Source organism: Nansenia antarctica (assembly GCF_963989245.1).
Source record: "Nansenia antarctica genome assembly, chromosome: 18".
Taxonomy (NCBI): Eukaryota; Metazoa; Chordata; class Actinopteri; order Argentiniformes; family Microstomatidae; genus Nansenia; species Nansenia antarctica.
In genome coordinates this window covers 12073708-12096207 of record NC_137691.1, presented here as the reverse complement: position 1 = coordinate 12096207, position 22500 = coordinate 12073708, and the positions used below count along the sequence as shown (strand labels likewise).

The window sequence follows — 22500 nt, the reverse complement described above, 5'->3', positions numbered from 1 at the left end:
CAAATAACAACCACTGAAATAGAACATGAAATGCCACTAACCCTGAGACCTACACCACTGAACCCTGAGACATACCATTAGCCTTCTTAATTATATAGGATGAACTGGAAGCTACTCCTTAATTGGAAGATTAATATACTGTAGATTCATGTTGGGCAGGAGATTCATTCGTGCATACACACACGCACGCACGCACACACGCACACACACACACAAACACGCACAGACACACACGCACACACAGACACACACACACACACACACACACACACACTCACACTAACACACACAAAGATAATGACATTGTTTTCTCTGCCCTCCTCCTTCTCAGACAGTGCTTTGGAGGAGACACTAAGGCTCACTGCTGCCCCCTTCATCACCAGAGAGGTAGTGCAGGCAAAGACTCTGTATATGGCTGATGGGCAGGAGTACGAGCTCAGGAGAGGAGACAGGGTGGTCCTGTTCCCCTTCGTCAGCCCACAGATGGACCCCGAGATCCACCAAGAACCACAGGTATGTAAACTACAGCTAATTCATACTATAGAGCCGAATTGAGCTGTTGCCCACCTGTTCTGGCCTAACCTGGTTAGCTGCTATAACAGAAAAACAGAACAGAAAAACAGAAAAAAAGCATATCAGAGTCAGCACAGTATACATCACCAGCTCAGTGGCCTTGCGGTTAGAGTGTCCGCCCTGAGATTGGCAGGTTGTGAGTTCGATCCCCGGCCGAGTCATACCAAAGACTATACAAATGGTACCCAATGCCTCCCTGCTTGGCACTCAGCATTAAGGGTTGGATTGGGGGTAAGACCCTGCGACATACCAGCGTCAAGTCCAGGGGGTGTACTTGTACATCAAGCCGCCTCACGCTATGGAAACAGGACATAGGCTCCTGCCCTGAGGGCCATCAGGCTCAAGAACCATCGGTTCTCAAGGCTACTTACTTACTTACTTACTTACAGTATACTTCCAGTCAGCCCTGTAGTGTATAAAGGCCTTTAGGCGTTGGTATATCGGGCACACCACTCTCAGAGACTACACACATTGACGGAAATTCCTTTTAGTTGTTTTGTTCAACCCGGACCCTTTCCAATCTCCACAATGGTCGTTTTCTACAGCTTTTCTACAGAATAGCACAAGTCGATAAGGTCAACAAAAAAAAAGCACGGAAGCATTGTTGACAGAAGGAAGAAGGAAGCAGCACGCCTACACACTGTAATACTTTGTAGACTCTAGAGATTGACACCTGGATTACCCTGAGAGGAGGATTAGCAGGGCACTGGAGCGAAAACACAGCTAATAGCCGTGGGAAGGGATCTCTCCATGGCTCCGTCAAGTCTTTGTTCTCCTCCACACGAGCCGTTTAGTGGACTTAGCAGGAAGCATGTTGATGAACGATGAGGTTTATTCCTCGTAGGGTAATAATCATAATAATAATGTCATTTCTGGTAAGCATCCCAATACATGATTAGTTGTATACAGTAGGGTGCATGGGAGGACAGTCATGTGTGATTACCATTCATCAGCATGAGGAGCCCCCGACCCCCCCCCCTGTCTGTCCAGGACACTAACCTCCTCCCTGTGTTTTGCCTCTCACAGAAATACAAGTATGACCGCTTCCTGAACCAGGACGGATCAGAGAAGAGGGACTTCTTTAAAGGAGGCAGGCGGCTGAAGTACTACACTATGCCATGGGGCGCGGGGGTCAACGCGTGCGTGGGCAAACGCTTCGCTATCGACGGCATCAAACAGTGAGTGTCCCGCATGAAAGGACAGACGGAGACTGACAGGCCTTAGGTGTACTATAACGCAGCCGTAGGTGTACTATAATGCAGTATTGTAACAATCCTTTTTTTATGATTTCCCTTGATTTTTAACTACTTTAACTCTCCCAATCACTCTTTCTCTCTCTCTCTCTCTCTCTCTCTCTCTCTCTCTCTCTCTCTCTCTCTCTCTCTCTCTCTCTCTCTCTCTCTGTGTGTGTGTGTGGCTGTCTAGGCTTGTGTACTTGGTTCTGTTCCACTACGACTTGGAGCTGCGTGACCCAGAAGCTCAGTTGCCGGAGGTGAATGCCAGTCGCTATGGATTTGGAATGCTGCAGCCGGTTGGAGACCTGCCCATCAGATATAGAGCTAAACATTCATATTAGGACACAGAAGGACTCTGCCAAACCAGAGCAGACTTTACTTTACATTGCACATTTTAGTTTAGTTTTAGTTTACAATGTCATTATTTATTATGTCAATATACAGTTTTGTATCTATTTTTGTATGATATAAATGTACAGTGAAATATATTTTATTATTTAACTTGAATTATATATATATAATTATATATTACTCATTGTAATTAAAGTTTATTTGAAATTAAGATTTGTTTGTAGTGTATTTTAGTATTTCTATGCCCAGGAAATCAACTCAAGTGTTATTAGGAATAAGTTATGTCTCTTGCTATAACTTATCCCTAATATTAAAATAATTTCTTCTCACGATGAACAAATAAAACTGTGTCTGATTGTTGAGCGCATCATATTGGGATAACTATTTTATGTTTGTACTGAGTATGAAGTGGATGCTGTGAGATTAATGAGGATACAGCCTGCACTTTAAACACAGCCAACCACACATCTATCACGCAGACACATGCCCTGGCATTCAGGGGTAGGGTGAGTGGAAAGTTTAGATTTATATGTCGTTTGAAAACGAACTGATTGCTTAGTAACTAGAGCTGACCTACTTTTTTAGCCACAAGATCCACCACTAAATCTATATCAACCACCACTAAATCTATATCAACCCAACTGTTGTGGTTGCTCAAAAGGAAGGTATTTGATCCCATTTCAGGAGAGTGATTCCGTTTCACAAATACTTTATATGGCAATATTTCTTTACTCATTGAACTCTGTTTGGTAAACAAGTAGAGTAATACAATCTGTCTGCCAGATAGGGGTCATAATGATACAGTACAATCTGCGCGTTATGAAATGATAATGATAACAATCTGCCACTTTTCCTAGGTGGTGCGCAAGATAGTGTTGGTTTATGGACTCCTGAATGACAGCTTGATATAGGATATAGTCTTTATCTTTTGATGCCATAGTTGTACTTTTGAATCATTGATCTTTCCTAAGGGGGAAGCAAACAGCTCTTCCCTGACAAGTCTTACATGTAAACACTCCCTCGTGGTGTGCCTGGGTTTTCCATGCGTCAAAGGATGGGGAGCCAGGCAGCTGCGTAATTTCTCGCCAACGTCCTTTACAACTGTGCCTTGTTACGGGTAATCTGGTCATAACAGCTGTGGTAGATTTACATGTTTTTGTGCCACTTGCCCTTTGAAATATAGTTACTGCCTTCTGGTGGGCTCAGTGTTGCATAGTGGCTGTTTGATTCCGAATGGTAAGGGTTAAATGAGAGTTCAGATGTGTTGATTGATGATTTTTTTTTACCACGAACGGGCTGACCTTGATTTTGAAGATGAAAAATAATATTTTTAAAAAATTTCACTCAAGTAAAAATGTCTTCTTATGTCCTCCAATAACACTCTAGGGTTGAAATGTAGAATTTCAAAGTATTTCAATGAGTACCCTATAAAGGGTTAAACTCCCCGGCGGTCTGCGGGTGCTGGTTGGAGGAATCAGCCTCTCTGCCTCTGCAGAACCCCGCTGGAGCGCAGCCCGTCACGGCACAGGCACAGGCACACAGACCCAGTGACAGACCCAGGTACAGGGGTATCGGGTGGATTCACAGGCAATAGCCTACTTGTTGATTCGCTCCGAGTAGGTTGGATGTGCCATAGCCTATCACGGCGTGTCTAGTGCGGGACCGTCTCCAAACAAGCCTCCCAGAGAGTCCCAGAGACAGGCGCGGAGCGGAGGAATAAACCAGGGACAATTAGCGCATCTGCCTCCGTTAGATGTTTCAATGTTTCTTCTTCCACTGAACCAGGACATGATGAAGATCTGTAAGTATCATTATGCATATGCACATCTTTGATAGTTTTAAGCTGCTTAAACAACAATCTAAGCCTATGGGACTTTTTTATTATTATTATTATTGAAATGTCATTGAAAATCTAATTTGGCATGGCTATCAGCGAATGTTGTTAGTCGTTTAAAAGATAGATTGCAGGTCTTTTGCTTTCGATAAAAATTCGGTGAACTGTACCTCCAGAATGATACTTTTGGATAAATGCGTGAGTTTGAGGGGCTTCGTTATCATGATTTTAAGAAACCCAATGAACAACTTCTTGCATCAACCTGGTTTAAGCTCCAGATGCAAGATGATTAGCCTACACTGTGATTCTATTCGTTTTGTTCAAATCACAATTTTTGTTCATATAGACTAATAATATTCATATAACCATTCATGTAAATGTTCATATCAATTATTATCTAAATGTTTATAAACTCATTGTTTGCTCAAATTAGTCTCTTGAATTGGTTGCCTTTCTGAACCAAACCTGCTTTTTAGGGTTAGTAGTAGGGCTTTTAATGTCTTTGTAGGATCTGTTCAGAACAACCTCGGATGTTACTGTAAGTCGCGGCCGTCTGCTATGTGAAACGCGGTTGTCCGCTGTCGCGCTGAAGTTGAATTATTTCAGCACCGAAACGGGGACAGAGTTGAAATGGACAGATCGACTGATAGACTGATCGACTGATAGACTGCAATATGACAACCCTCGGGTACATAAGGTTCAGAGATAGGAAATGTTAGGATATTTATAGCATAGCATAGAGTACAGCACAGTGTTTTATTTGTATAGTATAGTATAGTGGATAGTGGATCTTTTTTTCCTAGCACCAGGGGAGCCCCCCCTCCCAAATGTCGTTGTATGGTACCTGTACTATATTAATGACAATAAAGACCATTCATTCATTCAGACTGATAGACTGATAGACTGACAGACTGATAGACTGATAGACTGATAGACTGACAGACTGATGCGTTTCAGCACTGCTTCAGTGGACAGCGCCCGCGAGTGGACTCGAGTTCATGGTTGCGCAGATTCAATTAACCGTTTTGTCACCTGAGGAGTGGATACACCACAGCACAGGGCATTGTTTGAGAAACGTTTTTTAGTTGTTGTTTTTTTATCACTGCTGTAGGTCAACGGGCCATTTCACAAAGTGACCCGTGATGTAGGCCTAATCGCTCTTTTCCCCTCTTTTCACAGCTACAAGGACGGGGGATTCCAGACCCTAATCTAATGCAGCCTTCTCCAGGGCAAGTTTCACCTGGAGGTATAATTCGACCCAAAAGTTTCCGGGCCTTATTCATTCACAAGTGGCTGAACGTCTAGAGAGCAGAGGATGGATAAAGTGCGCTCCCGGTCGACCACCTCGCTGCCACCGGAGCCGGTGGAGATCATCCGGAGGAAAGGACCCACCCGTCGGGTGAGACTGAACGTGGGGGGTCTCCTCCACGAGGTTCTATGGAGAACGCTGGACAGGTTACCCCGTACGAGACTGGGCAAACTCAGAGACTGCAACACCCACGAGGCCATCATGGAGACGTGCGACGACTACAGTCTGGATGAGAACGAGTACTTTTTCGACAGACACCCCGGGGCTTTCACGTCCATCCTGAACTTCTATCGCACGGGGAAGTTACATATGATGGAGGAGATGTGCGCTCTGTCGTTCAGCCAGGAGCTGGACTACTGGGGCATCGACGAGATCTACCTGGAGTCGTGCTGCCAGGCCAGGTACCACCAGAAGAAGGAGCAGATGAACGAGGAGCTCAAACGGGAGGCCGAGAGCCAGATGGTGGGCGATGGCGAGGAGTTCGATGCCACCTGTTGCTCCGAGAAGCGAAAGAAACTCTGGGATCTCCTGGAGAAGCCAAGTTCGTCCTTTGCAGCTAAGGTAAGCAAGCTCAAAGTCAGGTAGCATAGTATGCTCCATGTCTTAAGTGAGTGCATGAGTGCATGTCTTCAGGTTAGGTCTTAAGACGACTTAAGACATCTTGACAGACAAAATGTCTTATTTTGGTTAATTAAGACATCTTAAGACATCTCAAGACAAGGTGATGGCTGGGTATGTACCTCTTCATGAACGTCTCAAAAAGTTTCCTGATTGCTCCGGGGGTATGGATGGGCTTATCTTGCTTTAAGAGGATAGCGAGGTAATTAGTGGATGTAACCTGACCTCGAGCCCATCTGCCTGGATTGTCTGTTTGGATGATGGCCTAGTTGCTCGGATCAATTTACAGTAATTTTACAAAGACAGTCATGTTATATAACCTTCAACAAAGACTTAAAATATGGCATATTTATCTACACCTTGGCCATGAATATAATCATGTAAATGTAATCCTCTTCTTTGTGGAACAACAATGGCAACACCTCACGTTGAGGTTGTCAGCTTGTGAAAAGCAATTATAGCCTCGAAAGAGGGCAAATTAATCTTGGTCCAGGAAACATTTGTTTGAATATAAAACAAACAAAAATATATATATATATATATATATTGAAGTCGGTCATAGTCTTGGTGAGGAGAGACAACAAGCACACAGTGCAAGTTTATCATGAGGTTGACATAATGACATGCCTAAATCATTTTGGGGCATCTGACGCCTGACTCCATTTTAACCTCTGAGCCAGTGCTTTTAACCTGTCAGTCTCACCAGCTGTGCTACTGCTCTTGACGAAGCACTCTTCTGCTATATCATGAAGTTAATGGACCGACAGGGCTGTTCTGAGTCACCAATCAACCTGTTGGAAAACGATGCTGTTTTTTATGCAAGACTGGTTCACACACTGGGGAGTCTGGCAGAACTGAGAAGGCGGTACAGGGGCAAGGAAGTTCATGGTCAGTTTGTGTCTATATACAGTATGTTTATCAGGCAACCCTCATTATCTTGTCCTCTGTTGGTTTCAGACTCACACAGCCTCTTTGATTAATAGCCGCAGTGTGGTTTCCACATAGGTCTCCTGGGTTAATCATGCAATCTGTTTCGGCGTTGTTGTTGTTGTTGTTCAGAATTTAATTGGCAAATGGAGGGAAAGAAAAAGCAATATATTTATCTCTGGAGATGGTAGGAAATAGATATAAAAACTAACTCCAAACTGTGTTTTTCCAACTAATTATACAGTAGATTACATTACATTACTTTTACATTTTTGGCCTTTAGCAGACGCCTTTATCCAAAGCGACTTACAACAAATAAATTTGTCTAAGTAAGTGAATAATCTATCCATCAGTCATCATAAGAAAAATAAATGTAGGCCTATGCCACAACCAGGGGCCATTGGCAGTCCCAATGCTATAAGAAGGAGACTTACTTTTTAAAATACATTTATTTACAGTTGAGAAACGGTATAGGTAGATAGTGGGCACAGTCAGGAGGGACAGTCAGGTCTGAAGAGGGTGTAGCCTGAAGAGATGAGTCTTCAATCTACGCCAGAAGATAGGTAGTGACTCTGCAGTCCTGACAGCAGATAGGTAGAGACTCTGCAGTCCTGACAGCAGATAGGTAGAGACTCTGCAGTCCTGACAGCAGATAGGTAGTGACTCTGCAGTCCTGACAGCAGATAGGTAGTGACTCTGCAGTCCTGACAGCAGTAGGAAGCTCGTTCCACCATCAGGGTGCCAGGCCGGTGAAAAGCCATGACCGAGTAGCGCGACTGCTGCATCGGCGTAGACACGGCAGTGACTGATGGCGGAGGCGGGGAGCCCGGCCAGGAGTGCGTTGCAGTAGTCAAGGCGGGAGATGACCAGTGACTGGACCCGAGAGTTGTGCTGCTTCACGTGAGGAATGGACGTATCCTACTGATGTTGTAGAGTAAGAATCTACAGTCGCATGCTGTTACTGTGAATAAGTGGTGGTAACAAAATAAGTGGTAGTTAAGGATCACCCCCAAGATTCTTGGCTGTCTTGGAGAGGGCAGGCTTTCCCAGGGAGGAAGAGCAGCTCAGTGTTGTTACGGTTGAGCTTGAGATGGTGGGCTGACATCCAAGCAGAAACGTATGCAAGACACGCAGAGACACGTGTTGTCACGTGAGGGCTCATGGACAGCGATCCTCTCCACATCACCTGGTAATAGCAATCAGCCAGGTAAGGATGTAAAACAGGAGAGTGCAGAACCAGAGATGCCCAGTTCTGAGAGGGTGGAGAGAAGGATCGCGTGGTTAAGTGTGTAGAGACAGTTGGTTAGAGACAGCGACATTCAAGGGCTTTCGATAAGAAGGAGAGAAGAGGTAGTAGGGAAGTAACAGTCTGTAGTTAATAGACAGCAGACGGGTCAAGAGTTGGTTTCTTTTTCTGAGTGGGGCAGTCCCACTCATATTTTTCATTTTTATTGACAGATACAGTAGAGATTTAGACAGGAAGGATGGGTGAGAGAGAGAGAGGAGGGATGACATGCAGGATATGTCCCCGGTCGGAATCAAACCGGCCGGAATCGAACCGGGGACCCTGCCGTTACACGGTCAACGCTTAACCCGCTACGCCACCTAAGCGCCCCAAGAGTTGGTTTCTTGAGAAGAGGCTTGACTCTGGCTGTCTTAACGGCAGCTAGGATGGATCCTGTGTGGATAGAGAGGAATCGATGGTAGTAATGGTGGTAAGGAATGGAAGGAGGTCACAGGTGGTCGCCCGCTTGGATGTTACCAGTTTTAGAATATCAGGGGAGGGAGGGGAAAGAGCTGATAAAGCAGACATTGAGTGTAGCGCAGTGGGTTTGGGAGGAGTGGTAGCAGTGTTGGCGAGAGGTAGAGAGAAAGGGCTGCTAATGCCATCAACCTTCTTTTCAAAGTAGGTGACAAAGTCATCTGCAGACAGGGAGGAGGGGGGGGGGGGGGGAGGAGGTGGGTTGAGGAGCCAGGAAAATGGAGAACAGTTTTCTTGGGTCAGAGGCATAGGTTGAATTTTGGAATGTTAGTAAGAAGCTTTAGCAGCTGATGCAGAGGAGGTGTAGTTGAGGAGGAGAGAGAGAGAGAGATAAGGAGGCCAGTTTCTCTCCCGAGCTGGCAGGGATTCAGACAACCGGGGAGCGTGTGGAGAGGATCGTGCTTTCCTTGACGTCAGTCGACAGAGGGGGGAGACGAAGGATGAGGAGGAAAGAGTGGACAGGAGGGCGGAGGGAGGATGGGGGGAAATGGATAGAAAGGAGAAGGATTCAACAGAGGGTAGGGAGGATAAGAGAGGAAGAGAGAGCGTGAGGGAGAGGGGGTATGCAGGTTGCGACAAGAGGATGCAGTGTGGGTGAAGTCTGACTGGGAGGGGGAGGATTTGAGGGGAAGGGAGAAGGATACAGAATGATGATCAGAAACTGGAAGAAGGGTAACAGTAAGGTTGGAGGTGTGAAGGGTCTGGTGAAGACAAGGTCGAGCTGATTGCCTGCCTTATGAGTCTGACGAGAGTGTGACAGCGTAAGGCTGAAGGAGGAGAGAAGCTTGTGTCTCAAGTACTCCAGATGAGAGAAGCTTCTCAGACTGGATGTTGAAGTCTCCCAGTAGTGAGAGCGGTGTGCTGCCCGACAGATAACAACAATGTGAAGTTTTACAGGGGAGGAGACAGAAACAGCATGGCATTCAAAGGTGGATATGGACAGGTGTGAGAGAGGAAGGACATTATGTAACCACTTTGGTGAGATGAGGGGGTCCCGTGCCTCCCTCTCGACCAGAAAGTAGGCATCAGAGAGGGCTGCCGGAGTAGTTGTGTTTTCCAGTGTAATCCATTATCTCTGTGAGAGCAAGTTTGTGGGCAATACCAGATGTAGGTAGCGCTCAAAACACTCAGAGTAGTGAAAAAAAGAATAAAATAGAATGAAAATACTTGTACTATATACATGTAAAAATAAGTCGTTTGGCCTTCCTCTCAGCCCGACCTTGATGGACTCCACACTTTGACTTCTTCGTCTTTGTGTCAGGAGGCTGTTGAAGAGGCTGTCCCTCTTTGACCGTCAGGACAGAAATGCAGATTCTGTCATTTCTGATGACTCTGCAGTCCCTCCCACCTAACAATCAGTTAACCACCAGACAGGTTTCACCCCTCACTCCATATGTATTTTAGTTGTTGTCAAAGTTTCACGCCCTCCCACTGGACATTGACAGCAATTGGCTTCAAACAGATAGCTTTCAGTAGGTTCCAGGGCTTGGCTAGCCACAAGACAAATCCTACAAACAACACACTGATTTTAACAAGATTAAATTAATTCACTCAGTTTAGAGAACAGGCTTCACCACTCACTCCAAATGTATTTTAGTTTATCTAACAACTATTTGAACTCATTTTGGCTCATTGTTCCATGTTTTGAGATGACATAATGAGTGTGGGTAATTGGGAGATGATCAGTCACTGATGGTTTGTTCTTGGGGAGCCTCTTTCTCTCTGCCCCCCCCCATCTCCTGCCTCATTTCCAGAACTGCGTTTCATCATTCCCCCACGTTTATCGGCTCATAGCTGCACACTGCTGCAACAATGCAACAACAACACTTTACTGGCCTGGACCAATGGACCCAGTCATGGTAACAACATTTTAAGTAAAGTGACTCCAGCACTCTATGACTATGCCAATATTCAATTGACATGATTAATAACTACCCAATAGCATGTTGTGAATACATCGACGACTGTACTAAGACTGAGTAATAATTCTGAGAGAAGGACTCAATATAAAAATGGTCTCATTATACAACCCTACGCTTGGCAATAGGGCCTGTGAGAGAAGATGGTTCTGCAGCTATCATCTCACAGTATGTGTACTTGTCGAAACACTGTAGTATAGATAGGGAGTAAAGGGATAGTTCACCCAAATGACAAAGTCACAGATTCTTAACCAAAAACAAATCAATGGACCCTATAAACCAAGTCAATTGGCCCTATATTCGAAATAATGAAATCATCCCAACTTATGTGAAAAGACACAATGGACTGATTTTAATGACTTTGAGACGATTCATGACTTTTCCAACATGCATAATGTAGAGTCCATTGACTATCGGTTTTAGGTTCAAAATGCTATCATTCAGCAGTTAACAGTGCCCAGATAAACAGAACCAAAGATTGAAGTCTGTCAATGTCCATAGACTCCTTTCAAGGTAAGGAACCAAATAATGTGATTTTGTACCTGGGTGAACTATGCCTTTATACAAGGGGCTATGGGCTATTCTGTAAGGTGGCATGTTTTTTTCCTATCAAGTCGGAGCGTGTTTATGGTCCAATTCATCCTTTGTGAGGTCATAGGATTGAGTGATCACCAACAGAGAGAGAGGTGCAGCAGGAGATAGTCACAACATGGAAACACTTTCATCACCTTTTGACAGCCTACAGGACTTTCACTCACCGGTACTCTGTTTATGAGGCTGTAAAGTCGGCAACCAATCAAATTGTTCAGACTTTTATTCAGAAATTGTTCCCGGTTTCATCAACTGCCTGTTACGTCGTACACATGGGACTTGTGTTACAGTATTACTGCCTATGCTTTATTATCACTGTACTAATACATAGAGTACATATGTTACGGTACATGTGGGAAAACTAGGGTTAGGCTTAGGTGCTACGGTTAGGGTTAGGTTTAGGGTTAGGGGTAGGGTTAGGGTTGGGGTTAGACATGCCAGCATGTACCAAGTCGACGTAGCACCTAACCCTAACCCTAGTTTTCCCGCATGTACCGTATTCCCACATGTACCGTAACACATACATTACATACAACTTTGCTACATTATATATATCTCCTTTAATTGACTTTCTTTTCATCTCAGTCCACTGTAAATTAATCCAGAAGCTTTGGATCATGCTCCACCAAGAGGATTAGTGCTGTTATGTGAGGACAGGATATCTTTAAGGCGCTCAGACTGTTTTGAATGGAGTGTGCAGGGGTGGTGGTTGGTGGGGGGAGGGGAGGGGGGCGGGGGGCAGGCAGCAACTTTAAGTAACTTGTTAATTTGACAAATAGGGCCCTTGACCCATGTTTTCCCTTAGTGGGGGGAAGAGAGCGATAAAAGTGTCATGCCAAGGTTTTAACGGCTGCCGGTGGATACAGCCTTGTTTTCCTCGTGCTTAATTGAAGGGTGGCGACGCTAAAATAAAATAGGCTGCTCCCGAAAAACAGATCTCCACCTCATTTATTTTTCAGTGCCGGTTCATTTTTAATTGCACATTAATAACGTTTGACTTTAGGCGGGGCGAAAGAGAAGGTGCAATCCGGAGTATATATATAACTCCAGATGTCACCTCGTGACGACACCCCTGGAGTTATTACCTCCCCCAAAAATACACACACAGTATGAAGCCAGGGCTCGAGCTGACAAAAGCCATTTGCCATAGTCAGACCAGCCACATATGAAGACCTGTATGGAGCGTCTCAGAGGGATAGAAGTGGTGGTATATATCTGATGTTCTCCCGGTCGTACACTCTGATGAAATGGTAAATGGTGTAAATGGACTGCACTTATATAGCGCCTTATTCCAAAGCGCTTTACAATGGCCTCTCATTCACCCATTCACACACACATTCACACACCGATTGCGGCTTGCTACCATGCAAGGTGCCGGCCCGCTCATTGGGAGCAATTTGGGGTTCAGTGTCTTGCCCAAGGACACCTCGACACGTGACCAGCCGGGGATCAAACCGCCGAACCACCGACCGATCATTAGACTCTGGCTCTACCCCCTTGAGACATGAGTCTCCATGTCTACAAAGTCTGGGCTTCTCCCTCTGAATTATTCACTACTTTGTAGTGTTGCTACCATCGTGTTGGTAGCTAGCTAAGAAATAACATCACTATGAACATCTAACTGCATGTTTAGCACTTCACAACATGAGAGAATATCAACATGCTAAAAACACATATCTACACATAATTAGATGATCACACAGTCCTCATTTTTGAACATGTCGTAAAACATAAGTTTGTTTACAAGTCATGTATCACTAACCCAGTAGCATACGGCAGACTCTACAGTGAATTCAGCGTCTTTGAGCCCCGGAAAAGCGCTATATAAATACAAGGAATTATTATTATTATTATTATTATTATTATTATTATTAATAATAATCCAATTCACAAATTAGGCTCTTCAACACTTCAACTTTCGTAATATGCAAAAAAACTGAATTTATTTTTCAATTTGTTTTGGTCATTTGCGCGACTTGAAATGAATGCGAACTGAAAATGAATGACACACTCGCTAGTCAAGCCAAAATATTGCAATGCAATGGATTCGGTGAGTAATCCCCACTACTACCTAGTTAACTATAACACTATAATACTTTACATTGTTAGCAGGTTCACAAAACAACATTAGCTTGCAAGCCAACTTCAATTGAAAAATGTCGAACCAGTGTGTCATTGTTGACTGATTTATTAAAAATGTTCTGAATAAAAGTTTGAACATTTGGATCGGTTGCCGACTTTTTCCCCCTTTCACCTGCTGCCGTCATATATACTGTATGTATCCATCAGTCTCTCTTGCTGGACTATTGTATTAGAACACTGCTTTTCGAAATGGCGCTATTATTACTAATGACAACATACTGGGAAATCTTAAATGATATGTTAATCTACAATAGAGGTTCATATTGTTTATACTGTCACACAGGGCAAAATCGAGGCTCAACTTTGGCTCACTTGACCATGGTTCATTCCTGGGGTTGAGGAATGATGGTGCCACTGACCCCCCCCCCCGCTCCCCCAGAGTCAAAGTACCAAATCCGACCTTCCCCTAGCCCTGAAAGTCAAGCAGTGGAATCTAAAACCACTGCAGCTCGTTCGGCCCCAGAACGGGAGCTCGGAGCGATGGACCGCTGATGCTGCTCAGTGTTTTGGCCTCGTCTGCTCACCAATTACACAGCAGCCTGTTCTCTCACTTTGAGAGTCACTTTGAGAGTCAGTCTGTTGACTGCCTCGAGTCTCAGTTTTTTTTTTTTTTTTTTTACTGCACTTCACTTCATCTCCTCCTCTCAAACTTCATTGCAAGAACCTAGACCTATTCTGGGCAGCCAGTCAGAGGGAGGTGTTCAATCACTCTCTGGATAAGCTGAAGCGTTGGCACGGCTCGATGTGCTCTGTCAGGCTGAAGCTATTAACAGTGTTCTATATATCGTCCTCCATATATTCTCACCCGGCATGTTGCTGACAAACCGAATGTTTTAAAGCCCGGAGAGGAAATCAATGACAATTGCATTAAGATGTAAGGCGAGCCGGGTCGAGTCAGGGCAGGACACTCCCCGGACAGGAGGCCGCGGAGAGGGGGCTGAGAAGCACATTAGCACAGTGTGTGTGTGTGTGTGTGCGTGTGCGTGTGCGTGTGCGTGTGCGTGCGTCTGTCTGTCTGTCTGCCTGCCTGCCTGCCTGCCTGCCTGTCTGTGTGTCTGTCTGTGTGTCTGTGTGTCTGTGTGTGTGTGTGTGCGTGTGTGTGTGTGTGTCTGTGTCTGTGATGGTATAGTAAGAGACTGTCCCACTGTGTGTGTTTAGGGAGCTGTTTTTGAGGGTCATTGCTGGGTGACAGTGTCTGCATGTGGTGCTGACGTGCTTTCTGACGTGCTGTAAATCTACGGCACACACATCTCCTCTGCTGCCTGGCTGATTCAATGGCTATATCTCACTGGGCTGACACTGAGCGCTGCTTGGCTGACTGACAGAGAGCACAGAAGGCTACGCTATCTCCCTTTATCATCTATCCTCCCTCATGTTCTCTCTCTCTCTCTCTCTCTCTCTCTCTCTCTCTCTCGTAACCCTTTCCCTCACCCCTGCATCACTTCCCATGCTCCATCAATAGAGCACCAAAGTACAAGTCTGTCTATCGTTGAGACCAGACTGCCTCTCTCTCTCTCTCTCTCTCTCTCTCTCTCTCTCTCTCTCTCTCTCTCTCTCTCTTATCCCTCTCCATCACCCCAACCCCTTTTTTGCTCTTCCTCTCCCTCTCTCTGCTTGCATTTTCTCAATCCCTCTTTCCTGTTTACACAAATCCAAATTACTTAATCAGCAATTCAACCCTCATTATCATTACCAGAGAGATTGATACATGATATGTACAGTATGTTGGCTATAAACAGAGATCAAATGTGACAGAGCTGCTGAAAGGGGCAACAAGTCGGCAACCAATCAAAATGTTCCGACTTTTATTCAGAAAAATTTAAATAAATGTCAACGTTGTTGAAAATCAATGACACACTCGCTAGTCAAGCCAAAATATTGCAATGCAATGGATTCAATGAGTAATAATTTTAATAATTTTGCCATTTAGCAGACGCTTTTAATCCAAAGCGATTTACAATTACGAATTACAGGGACATTCCCCCTGGAGTAACTGAGGGCTAAGTGCCTTACTCAAGGGCACACTAGTAGTGGTGTGGTTTCAGGCGGGATTTGAACTCACAACCTTCCGATCACAAGTCCAACTCACTATCCACTAGTGACTAGACCATCACTACCCCTCCGTAATCCCCACGTGTTCCCCATTTCATGTCTCAAATCATACATTATACTGTCGTTTCTCTCAACTGGTGGGTCGTGACCCAAAAGTGGGTTGTCAACAACTTCTAAATAAACTAAAAATAGTTATAGTGCTTAGCTTTCTGATGTCAGACCTTTATTTTGACAGATGTGCGTGAAATAAAGTGCATTAGGCTAGCCGTTGCCATGGTCATGTCAAAATTTGGAAACCGTCATGCTAACCGTCAAGCAATGACGAGAATCAGCTGGTGGAGCTGTCATGTGACCAGACGCTGAAAAAAGGAAATTCGGTGAGGTAAGCCTGGCCCAGTTCTGGTGCAACGATGTGATTGGGAGAGTATCTGTCCCTCGCCACTCATGTAGTCAAAATCCTCCTACCATTTAGCAGTGACTATTTGTTACCTATTTTGTGCGAATGTGGCTTCTCAACTTTGGTCCAGCTCAAGTCAAAGCAGTAAACACCAGTAAACACTAGTAAACACCAGTAAACACCAGTAAACACCAGTAAACACCAGTAAACACTAGTAAACACTAGACTAGAGAAACAGGTTGGAACCTGAGCGTGACCTGAGAGTAGCTCTGTCTACCATCACACCAGACGTTTGAAACTCTTATCAAGAGTAAAGCACATCCCCAATTATTTCATTAGCCTCCCCAAATGCCTGTTGAATGACAGCCCGTTTAGCAGGCCTACTCAGAGAGATTATTATCATATTGTGCATGAACACAGATTAGGTAGTTATGATGTCCATTTTATTCATAATTACCAGGATCAGCAGCATGCAGTTGTGTTGTTCATACTCATGAGTTTATTAATCAGGATCAGTTTGCTATTGCTAGAGTAATGTGCTCTATTTGTTTATTTTATGTTTTTTTTTTTTAAAAGGGTCTTGATGAAGTGTTTACTAGCCCATTATTGTGAAATAAATTGACTTGGTTTGAATTCTATAAAAGTGGGTCGTGACTTAATGACCATGGGAAAATGTGGGTCCCAAAGCCAGACCAGTTGAGAACCACTGCTGTAGGGATACACTCATTCATACAGTACTAATCAGTACTGGATCATGTCAAAACAGCCAAACTAATTACCCCCTCTTTCATAAGTGATATGCACAGTGTTACAGAAGACTCTGTTGTTTATTGTTCATGGCCTTTCTCACCGTCTCCCCCTCAGCTCTCCCACAGAAGAAACACATTGTTGATCCACCTGCTCGTGTAGCACCGTTCACTCTCACACACACCACACCGTCTGCCAAGCCGCCAGCCCCTGGGTATACTGGATACTGAGCTTATCCTCTGAGAAATGCTTATTTAGCTTTTTTTTCATATTGGCCAACACTTCAGTTCGACCTTTATTTGGGAAGGGTTATTATTGATATAGTTACATAATATATTATATATATATATATACAGTACCGGTCAAAGGTTTCCCATTCAATTGAGTGTGTCCAAACTTTTGACCGGTACTCTATATGAATGTTTTCCCAGATGGTAAGGTGGGTTTGCAAGACACCCAGAGTGATTTGAATTCACAGAACAATTTGTGCATAAAATATGCCAGCTGTCAGATCTCTCCTATGGTCTTTCGTAGCCCACTGTTTTCACAGTGATGTTACAGCACACTCTCTACTGTCAATTAGTTCTCATATCTATAAAGAGCCTAAGTTAACCTCTAGACCAAGGGTATAGGTTAAAGAAGCAAACAAACAAATTAGACTACCTTTTAGATTCTGCCTGGTACTATAGGACTTGAAGTTGAAGTTTATTTTTAGTTGGCGTTTGAAATCTGTTTCTACTGGGGAAAGTCAAGCCACAAAGCCATAGCTTTAGCCAGCTATTTTCCACCAAGGCTTACACCCAAATGAACATTTACATTATTGATTTATGACATCAATGTCTATGTCTTTGATAGATAACAGTTCATCAATGTCAGCCAACACATGGATGGAGATAGGCTTAAACAACTAAAGAAGTCCCACCAGAGGAGCTGCTAATCAATGGAGAAAATCTTCCCATCAGCTGAGATGGGGATTACATTGTTTGTGTTGTTGCCTGTGTGTTCGGTGTGTCTGGATGACTCCTTCAAGCCTTCAAAGATTCTCTAACAATCACAAACCACCACCAACGATTTTTAAACCAGTTACAAACCACCACCAACGATTTTTTTGCAGTCCATTAAATGTCAAACAGAGATTCCAACGAACGCCTTATCAAATTAACTAGCGGCTTGTGGCTATGTGGCAGAATGAGGTCCGGGACAAATTATGCTCTTAATGTGTTGAAATTGAGGTCAAACCTTTGGGGCTAACTGTTTCCGTTCTGAAGAGGATAGTGGTGGCCACTGTTCCCAGGGGCAGGACTCAGGTCCCGGTGATGTATGAATGACTTCCTTCATTGATGGAGGTGTTCCGTCTTCAGTCCAGACAGACTCTTCATTCAGTCTGCCAGCGTTTAGTCCTTTCGGGACACGGTTTGTTGAGTTCAGAGTGTCACATTGAGTGCCTTTTTTCTTTTCTTTTTTTACTGTCGTTTTTTCTTTACTTTGGGGACCGATTGATTTGATCCATTGATTTTTCTTTTGGGATAAAAATAGGAATACGATTTTCAAGGGCACTATGACCCAGAGTATTGTTGTGTGAAAGCAGGTGAACATACACGCGCCATACAATAAAGACAGGAGAGAGTGTAGAGATAACATAGCAACCAGATACAGCATTAGCATACAGCATAGCATACAGTACATAGCAACCAGATACAGCATGTATTGTGCTATACTAAAGCTTTATTTGAATATGTGGAGTTCCAATCAAGAAACAATGAAGGACGGCGGTTGTATAGGTTTATCAGGTTAATCCTAACAACCTTTTTTTTTTTCTGATAAAAATATTTAAATGTAACTTTTTATCAGGTCGTTTATCAAGGATTAACTTGATAAACCTGTACAACAGCCCTGATAAAAATGTACATTTGTATATGAATATCAGGTTGTAACAGCTGACTGATACCTTCCATTGCTCCTTGAATTATGGTCTCCTTCAACCTGGATGAATAAGACATGATTTCAGTGTGTCATCTTTTGGCTCCTTAATTGACTATAATAAGCAGCAGCCCATTCTTGTAACGGTTTAGAACGGCTTAAGTCTTTTTCGTGCTAAATATTGCGAGGTCTGGGCAGGTATAAATAATTACATCCGATTAGGAAGTTAATCCCATTTGACCAGACGGGGACTGGCAGAGATGGTGGCTGGCTGCTGTCTACGCGCAGCAGTCTGCCAGAAGCAATTTGACCCACTTGGTGTCTAGCAGAATCATACTGTACAGTTAGGCAACGACACTTTTCCACTTGGGTTTCCGTGGTGGGTGTTGGTGATCTACATAAGCTGATCACCTAATGGAGACAGGCTGGTGTGGTGTAACACCCCTACTATGGTGGTGTAACACACAAACACACACACACATACGCGCGCACGCACACACATGAGCACATACACACACATGCGCATTCACACACAGGCGTGGACACACACACACACACACACACACACAGTTACTACAGTACTACGCCTACTGTGACCTACAGTACTGTGACGCCTACAGTACTCTTCCGAACACATCAATAATCTGTCCAAAACTTGAAAAACGACCTTGCCCTACTTGGGGACTTCTTCACCAGACCCCAGTCAATTTATTTTAGAGCGGGCGGCTATTCCAAACGGTCCCTCTCCTCTACTGATGATGTAAGTAAGCCATTGTCCTCTCCTACTGATGATGTAAGTAAGTAAGCAGTAAGCACATCGCTCATGCACAGCTCTACCTGTGTGGGCGGGGACGGAGGTCGTGTTTCCGATGATGACATTTAAGAAGGTGAGAGGTCAAGCGTGAGGAGGTGGAGACGCAGGGCTCCTCTGGCTGCTGGTTGCGGGTGCAGCCCGTTCATTCATTATTCACTGAGGAGCTGTCAGCCCCCGCTGGGCCGCAGTCATCACTCATCTACAGACGCAGACCTTCTGTTCTGTAAGAGGAGTGATACAGACGTTTACGGAAAGTTGCTAGGTGGAACCTGAGGCTACTCAGGGGGTGCGGAGGTAGCCGAGAGGTTAGAGCTACTGAGGCTACTCGGGGGGGCGGAGGTAGGTAGCCGAGAGGTTAGAGAGGCCAGCTAGCAATAAGGTAAGGTCTCTGGTTCGAATCCTAAGGGAGATGCATGTGCCCTCGAGCAAGGCACTTAAGCCCTAATTGCTCCAGGGGGCGCCGACCAGGGGTGCCGAGTCGCCGACTATGGCTGACCCTGTGTCCTAGAGTAAAAAAATACCACGTTCCAAAAGTTGATTGACAAGTTGATTGCATGGCAAATAAATAATAATAGAAGAAGAAGAAGAAGAAGTTTGCAGGTTTGAAATGTTCACAGTTGTGTTTCAGTATTGCACTTGATTACAATCTAGTAGCTGCCATCAAATTGTCTAGATTGTCCAGGGCCTAGAACCTAGGTCTTTGCTGTGTTCAGGGCCTGAATGGCCCTAGGGTAGAAGCTGAGCTTCAGTCTATTTGTCCTTGCGGACATGGTCCTGAACCGCCTGCCCGAGGGCAGCCGAACAAAGTGTTCGTTCCCAGGGTGGGATGGGTCTCTGGAGATCTTGGAGGCCTTCCTGAGGCAGCGTGTGTTGTAGAAGAAGAAGAAGAAGAAGAAGAAGAAGAAGCACCAATCCAGTTTGTATTCTGGTCGGACGGCAACCAACTGTAAGGGCCCACAAGGCCTGGCAGGTGTGCATGAGATCAGGGGAGGCTGGCGGAGGTTGAAATCGGAGGTACGGGCTCATTGTAATGCGCAGAGCGGGATGAGGACTAGCCGCATCGCCCTCCGCTTTCTACCTCCGCCAGCCTGCCCTTCGTAAGATTATGAAGGGGGTCCAACAGACATGCCGTTTTCAAGCCAGCAATACATAACACATAACTGGCTGACCTCCGACAGAATTTAAATCACGGTTGTGATAGTGATTGATAGGCTGATTTTCCTATGCAAGCCGGAGAATTAGGCATTAGGCGTGGTGTAACCTCATCATCCTGTGACAGCGGGAACGAAAGGACCTTGATGCATTTTTTACCCACCCACCCTTACCCACCCTCCGGGCTTACACTGACTCACACACATCCTGGTGAGCGACACAATGATCACTACACCTCAACCTAGATCGCTTTAGAAGAGCGTGTCTTCGTGCCTCTGTGCCGTGACAGAAATCTAGTTTAACGCCGTCTCCTCCTTCATATCTGAAGACATGGCCTCCTGCGGTCCAGGGGAGGCTGGTGGAGGTAGAACTCGGAGGATGTTGTATTCTGTTCTGTTCCATTGTAATGCATGGAACAGAATGAGGAATGCAATCAAACGCTCATTGTCAAACACACACGGCCTGCGTTCGTAAAAATTCGTTCTGAGAGCGCCGGTAGCGCACACTGGGTTCAACGTCATAAAGGAACCAAGTCATTTGAGTGCCATGAGTGCTGATCAGATTTCCAGAGCGAATTTACGGAACGCAGCCATGGTATGAAACACATTGCATCCCGTACATTATGATGAGCCCATCCTCCGATGACTACCTCCACCAGCCTCCCGTGCTGTGGGCATGGGTAGGTCGAGATAAGAAACCAAAGAGGACTATTTTGGAGTATAGGGACAAAACATGTACTTTGATGTACTGGACATTGTAGCATTCAGGTCATTCTGGAAGGTCATCTCAAGGACCGCACCGTTCCTCTCTCTGAGAGGGAGAAGCACAGCACTAGTACCGTACCAGTGTGATATTTCTGCTGCTAGTCGACTGTGCTTCAATACTATGAGCTGAATAAGCAGAATGCTCATTCCTTTTTTGAATAGCAATAGGTCTCTCCCTTTTGTGTCTCCCTCTGCCTGGGATGGGGGATAAGACCACGTGGTGTGTGTATTTGACAGATAAGGGCTGAGCAGACAGACTCGTATTTGAAAATCACACAATGTTTCCCTCTTCTCCTTCCTTCCCTCCCCGTTCCCCCTGACCACTCTATTACCTCGTCGTCGTCTCCCCTCATGTGGGAGGTATACAATAGGCTTTTCTAGGTGCCTCCGTCTAACTCGCTTGCTGCAGTGGCTGCCAACCCGCTGTTAGCAGTAATTACAGTAGCTGAAACAGATACAGAACCCGCGACGCATGCGGAGCTCCATGGACGAGCAGTCAACTACAGGGGCTCGATTAACACACAATCTCCTCCTGTCATCGAGCCCGAGGCGAATCATGTCTGCCGGTGTCGACAGGGCAGATTAAACAAAGATTTGAGTTACATGTGTAGCGTGATTTTTAGCATTGTGTGCTGTTTTGGCTGATCGTTAGGGGGCTAGATGATGACAGAAAATCTAATGTTTGTTGTGTTTTTGCAAATATATACAGTATGTGTTACGGTACATGTGGGAATACGGTAGGCTACATGTGGGAAAACTAGGGTTAGGGTTAGGTGCTAGGGTGCTAGATTTAAGGTTAGGGTTAGGGGTAGGGTTAGGGTTAGGGTTAAGGTTAGGGTTAGGGTTAGCCAGGGTTGCCAGCATGTACCAAGTCGACGTAGCACCTAACCCTAACCCTAGTTTTCCCCCATGTACCGTATTCCCACATGTACCGTAACATATGAATCAATGGACTGGATCTGTTTTCTGTTTGTCTTTTTTTTTTTGTACCCATTATGAGTTTGTGTGTAAATGGAAAGATGGAAAATAACATTTCCAGCCACACCTGACTGCTAACAGGCCCAGTGTGGTTGTCAGAGCAGAGCAGAGAGACAGATGGGCGAGAGAGAAACCTGCCGCTCTCCAGATGGGGCTCTCATTACGGCCCGTGCTGCTCTTGCACAAACACGGAGAGACGAGAGAGAGAGCGCTGAGCAAACAGCCAGGACGCACATGTCAACATTGAGAAACCTTTTCACTGGGACGTCTCACTTTACAACTCATACACCAGAGCAGAGAGGCGTTGTTGTTATGATCTTGAAACTTTGGGGGTTTTTACCCTCGGTTGTAGTTTTTGTCAACCTGAGGGTGGGGGGGTGCTAGCGAAGTTTGTAGTTGAGGCAGTGGGGTGATT

At 45.0% G+C, this 22500-nt stretch overlaps 2 protein-coding genes across 2 annotated transcripts in view; both read left to right on the top strand.

The window, feature by feature from the left end:
* The window catches only part of LOC308172949 (prostacyclin synthase-like), a gene marked incomplete at both ends in the record, with an annotated part of 12353 nt that extends 10204 nt beyond the window's left edge, over positions 1-2149 (top strand). Inside the window, 3 exons of the mRNA XM_080547915.1 lie at positions 332-513; positions 1600-1751; positions 1999-2149. Coding sequence (XP_080404041.1) covers positions 332-513; positions 1600-1751; positions 1999-2149 — 485 coding nt within the window. The remainder of the gene's footprint in view (positions 1-331; positions 514-1599; positions 1752-1998) is intronic.
* A 3159-nt stretch (positions 2150-5308) lies between these two features.
* Positions 5309-22500, top strand: part of LOC308172948 (potassium voltage-gated channel subfamily B member 1-like) — a gene marked incomplete at both ends in the record, with an annotated part of 57789 nt that continues 40597 nt past the window's right edge. Inside the window, one exon of the mRNA XM_080547914.1 lies at positions 5309-5863. Coding sequence (XP_080404040.1) covers positions 5309-5863 — 555 coding nt within the window. The remainder of the gene's footprint in view (positions 5864-22500) is intronic.